The sequence below is a fragment of the Temnothorax longispinosus genome, unplaced genomic scaffold, assembly GCF_030848805.1.
Source record: "Temnothorax longispinosus isolate EJ_2023e unplaced genomic scaffold, Tlon_JGU_v1 HiC_scaffold_196, whole genome shotgun sequence".
Lineage (NCBI taxonomy): Eukaryota > Metazoa > Arthropoda > Insecta > Hymenoptera > Formicidae > Temnothorax > Temnothorax longispinosus.
In genome coordinates, this window is record NW_027270010.1 from 1 (window position 1) to 5002 (window position 5002).

The following is a 5002-nucleotide window of genomic DNA, read 5'->3' on the forward strand; positions in this document are numbered from 1 at the left end:
TCGCGTCCACGAAATCGCGAAAACCTAAACGAGACGCAAAACGAAGTGTGTGGAGGTGCGTGGAATCGGCTAGCTTGACCTAATCACGGGCGGGGTTAATGAAGGGCAGCGCGATATCCGGCGGGGTGACACGTAAATTTTGTAACTCAGTCTGCTAACAAAGAAAATAACATTTATTGAGTACTGGTTGTCGAGAAAATAACAACGTTTATCCATCCGGCTTCGATCAAACACAAAATAAAGCCAATAACAAATCAAGAATAGCCGGTGGCGGGATGCCTGGATTTATTCCACAGGAACAATCTTTAACGCGGCCCTTAAACATACGCGAAGCAAAGCTTATTGTAGGCGCACGGAAGGCGCAGTTCTCAAACACTTAATATTAATAATACTAACGCGAGATACGAAAAGTAACGAAAAATGTCGCGAAATGGTGGTGCACCACGCTCGATGCGCGTGAACACCACGCCCGTACGAGAATTCCATCGCCAGGCTATCTTAATCTACACGAGAATTTTCTAAATGGACGCAGCACGGAGGCGCCGAGATTCGTGACAATACAAGGAAGACTATCTCTAACGCAAAATTCGAGGTCATCGCGAGCAGGGCGGGACGCCATGGGGCGTAACGCAAGTAATACCGAACGCAAGAGGCTTGTGAACGAAAGTTTCTCAACGCGAGAGCAAACCTAACGTAACTACTCCATCGACACCAATGGGAGTTTGACACAATTAGCAACCCGTAATAACGAGATCCGAACACAATCGATACGCTAACACCCGACGCGAAAACACAAGAATTTTCCGACGCGAAGAAACGGTAACACAATTTACGAAGTACCGGCCCGCATGCTGCCGTACATCAAGGTCGCGAGGACGACGCAATATACTCGCGATATCGAACTCATTAACGCCTATCACGATCTCCAGGGATTCGCCCTAACGTTTGTACCACGGTTCCGCGGCCACGATACCATCCCGAGGCCCTTCGCTCTCGTTATCGATCGCGAAATTACACTCGATCTTAACATGCGTTATCCCGAGCGAGAGCGTGCACCGGAGGGCGGTGTCGTGGCTTTACATTTCGCGATTTACGGGCAACCTCACCGGTGATACGCCTCCTCCTGGGCTCCTCGCCGTCACCTTCTACCGACGATCCTCGATCCCAAGCAAAATCGAAATACCCGACTCGGGGTGGCTATCGCGTATCTTAGCAAAACGTATCTCGCCGACGGACGACCAGAGAAGACTCATCGATCATGTATTTTCACGTGAAACTTTTCACTTTTCATTTTTCACTTTTCACTTTTCATTTTTCACTCATCCAGATTTCTCGTGAAACTTTTCACGTATAGCGATCATGTAATGTAGCTTGGATGCGTGGAAAGTGAAATCAGTACAGCACTGCATATACGACAAACCGCAAAATAATATAACCTATAACTTGACAGACAAAAATATAAAACATGAATGTGACTATGAAACAAAAGGAAATGTTGTTAAATTATTTAAAACGCAATCCCGAATTAGTGACGGGAAGAATAGACAGAAAAACCGAGAGTCGATTACATTTGGTAAATTAAAAGTATTATTACATGTATTATTGAAAATGTTAAATAAATAATTATTTTTTACAAAATATTTTTAGGCTAAATTGTGGGATGAAATTGCACAAGGCATCAATACAATTCTCGAAGGTCCTCAAAAAAGTGGTAAAGAATGGGCAAAGGTTATATAATTTTTTTTTATTATTTAGTTTTATAATATTAAAGGTGATTTTTAACGTGCTTCTAGTATAAGCAACCAAAGTGTACCAAATTGCACCAATACCAATAGCAACTACTGATGGCAACTTTAATATATGTACCAAATAATTGCCAAAAATTGTCTTAAATAATACATTTATTTATTATTAACTATAAAAAAATTTTGTTAATATAGACATGGAAAGACATAAAGAGTTATATATTGAAAAAAGAAGCAAAAAGACGCAGTCATGTGCAAGGGACTGGTGGTGGTCCGCCTTTAAAAATAGCTTTTTCAAACTTTGAAGAGGAAGTTTTGGAATTGTTGACACCAGAGGCAGCTGGTATGGAAAACATTCCAGAAGGTGGAATTAACATGGAAGAAAATCCTATTTTAGAACAAACAATACAAGATGCGGAAAATACTGAAACAATAGAACAAGACGTGCACATGATAACTGAGGAAGATAATGGAAATATAGAAAATGCTGAAAATATACCACCACATAATAATATAGAGAAACGAAGAAAAGTTAATACAAAAATAAAGAATACAACAGGAGGTAACTTATGTAATAAAAATAATCTTACATATTAATATATGCAAAATTACTAATACATCTAAGGACCAGTTTTATCAACGTCGGTTAACTGTAACCTTCGGTTAAACTTACTCTTCGCGTCTATTTCTAATATCCATTTCTATCAACGCAGGTTAATTTTAATCTTGGTTTAACCTACCTGTCATCTTTTCCTAGTTCTAAAAGTTAGAAAAAGATAGAAAGTAAGTTAAACCGAGATTAAAGTTATTCTACATTGGTAGAAATCGGCATAAGGGAACAGTTAGAAAAAGATAAAGAGTGAGTTTAACCGAAGGTTACAGTTAATCAACGTTGGTGTAATTGGCCCTGATACATCTTAATAATAAATTTTTTCATAGAATATTTACTTTAAAATTATAGGAAACTCAATGCAAAAAATATCATATAACATGTTAGAACTACAAGAAGTAAAAGTAAAACTAAAAAAAAAGGAAGTAAAACTTAATAGTCCGGGAGCCAGCGACCGTTTAGAGTTAGTCATTTCACAAAAGCTGAAAATTTTTCCTAAGCTCTATTTGGTATCACTAGTAAGTGAATGGACCTCCAGCTTGCGCAGTTCCGGGGGGTGTAGCTGCGGCAGCCTCCCACACACGTAAAATAATAATAAAAAAAAACTAATACCGCAAAAGCTGAAACTTTGTTAACATGTTGATTATGTTATAAAGAAATGAAAAAACGTATCCAGCTGAATGTAGAGTGGGGGATTATGCCCCAGCTTTTCACGTAAAGAAGTGAAAAATATGCGCTGAGTAAACTGATACCGCAAAAGCTGAAATTTTGTAAACTAATAGTTAAGTTAATAATTTAAACGAAAAAAACATCCAGCTTTATATTTAATGGGGGAAAAGTGCCCAGCTGATGCAGTGAATGACGCTGTGCATCGGTATGCGCTCGGGCGCGTTGTATCTTTGACTGCATCAGCTGGACACTTTTCCCTCACTAAATATAAAGCTGGATATTTTTTTTCGTTTAACTTGTTCAGTTAACTATTGTATTACCAAATTTCAGCTCTTGCGGTATCAGATATTTATACTTTTCTCATTAAACACAGAGCGTCCATGCAGACGTTATTATACTATCTCACAAGTTCTTGAATTTAAAGAGTTTTAGTAAATATTTACACTAGCAAATTTGGCGTCTCTATGCTCCGAATTTGCCAGAGTGACGCCAAGCTATCTAGTGCGACCGTTGAACTTGTACCAATCGGAGCTGCGCCGCGACAATGTCTAACGTACATCCGTTTTGCGTATTTTGCTCCAAAAAAAAGCGGAAAATTAAATCTTTTTGATGCGGACAAGTTAAAGAAATGTATAGCCATATTAAAAATTCGGAAACACGCTGATTTGGCTTTCTCGAACGTTGTGTTGCCGGAAAAGCCGAACAGTTTTCAAGTTTATCACAGTCAGTGCCGCAACCGTTTTACAGCATTACCGCCCAAACAGAGAGGATATGATCCGAAAAAGCAGGCATCCTCATCTTCAAGTACAGAGTAAGTGCTTCTATTATAAGATAAATAAGTGTAAATAAATATTTTTCCTTAAAGATTATAAAATTAATTTTGATCTTACATTCTGTAAAAATTTTTGTTTACATTAATACATTAGTACATTATCTCTAGTACATTACTCTTTTCTATATTATGCATGCATGATTTATTATAAAATTATTTTTTATTCACGACAGTGCTGTGGAAGGCGAGCATGCCGCTGGAAACGAGGGTGTTATTGAAGGCGTGGATGGCGGTAGAGGTGAGGCTGCAGTTGAAGGAGAAGGCGAGGTTGATGCTGAAAACGAGAAAGCTGAACGCGAAAATGTCGACGCAGGCGACGATGTCGCTGGGGGCGAGGATGCCACTGATCCAGACGATGTGGCTGTAGTTGACAATTTTGACGTATCTGGCATTGTTCAAGAGGCATCACATAATCCTATTTGTTTATTTTGTGATAAAAATAGGAAAAAACATCAAGGCCGGGAGCAACAATTACATCTATTAGAGAAGGAAAAAGCATTATCAACTATACAGCAAATTGCAATGGACTTGAACGATATACAGTTTGTTCAAAAATTGCATAACTTGGCGTTAGAAGACAAATTAATATTTTATCATACGATATGCCGAAAAAAATACGAAAATACAGCGGTATCGAAGAAAAGTAAAGAGAAGCCAAGGACAGAGTGGCATACAGCTCGTGATGTTCATTCTCAAGCATATGAAGAAGTATGTAAATTTGTGTCAGAAAATATCATCGCCAAAAATCAGTCGTTTTTCCTGTCGTATTCTGAACACATATTTATAGATTATTTGGAAGGACACAAGGCAAACACAGATGCATATACGACGAAGCCGTATCATCTAGAAAATCGTCTTCTAGCTACATTTTCAAAAAAATAACCATCGTGTCGCACAATAATAAAAAACTTGTGAAACCTTACAAAGGCGTTGTCGTAGAACAACAATTTCATCGCATCGAAAAAAAGGAAGTTTTATTGCATGCAGCATTAATTTTAAGACAGGAAATACAGAATGTCAAACAAAACAAATTGCCAGATCAGCTCAACTCTGCAGATTTAATCAAAGGAGAGTGTGACATTCCAGAGAACTTAATTGATTTTTATTTAAATTTACTTAGTGGGCCAAATCATCGTCGTAAGCGCG

General features: G+C 38.2%; 1 protein-coding gene across 6 annotated transcripts; it reads left to right on the plus strand.

The window, feature by feature from the left end:
- The first annotated feature begins 33 nt into the window (after positions 1–33).
- LOC139823852 (uncharacterized) lies at positions 34–3826 on the plus strand. 6 transcript variants are annotated; one of them, XM_071796323.1, is made up of 5 exons: positions 35–1260; positions 1451–1573; positions 1648–1728; positions 1941–2307; positions 2707–3824. In XM_071796323.1, exons 2-5 carry the CDS (start codon positions 1466–1468, stop codon positions 2940–2942), a joined length of 792 nt encoding a protein of 263 aa, XP_071652424.1. In that variant the 5' UTR covers positions 35–1260; positions 1451–1465; the 3' UTR covers positions 2943–3824. The 6 variants fall into 6 exon arrangements, with proteins under 6 accessions (XP_071652426.1, XP_071652424.1, XP_071652425.1 ...); XM_071796324.1 differs by having other exon boundaries at positions 35–693; XM_071796325.1 differs by having other exon boundaries at positions 34–1573; positions 1648–1711; positions 2707–3826.
- The last annotated feature ends 1176 nt before the right edge of the window (positions 3827–5002 follow it).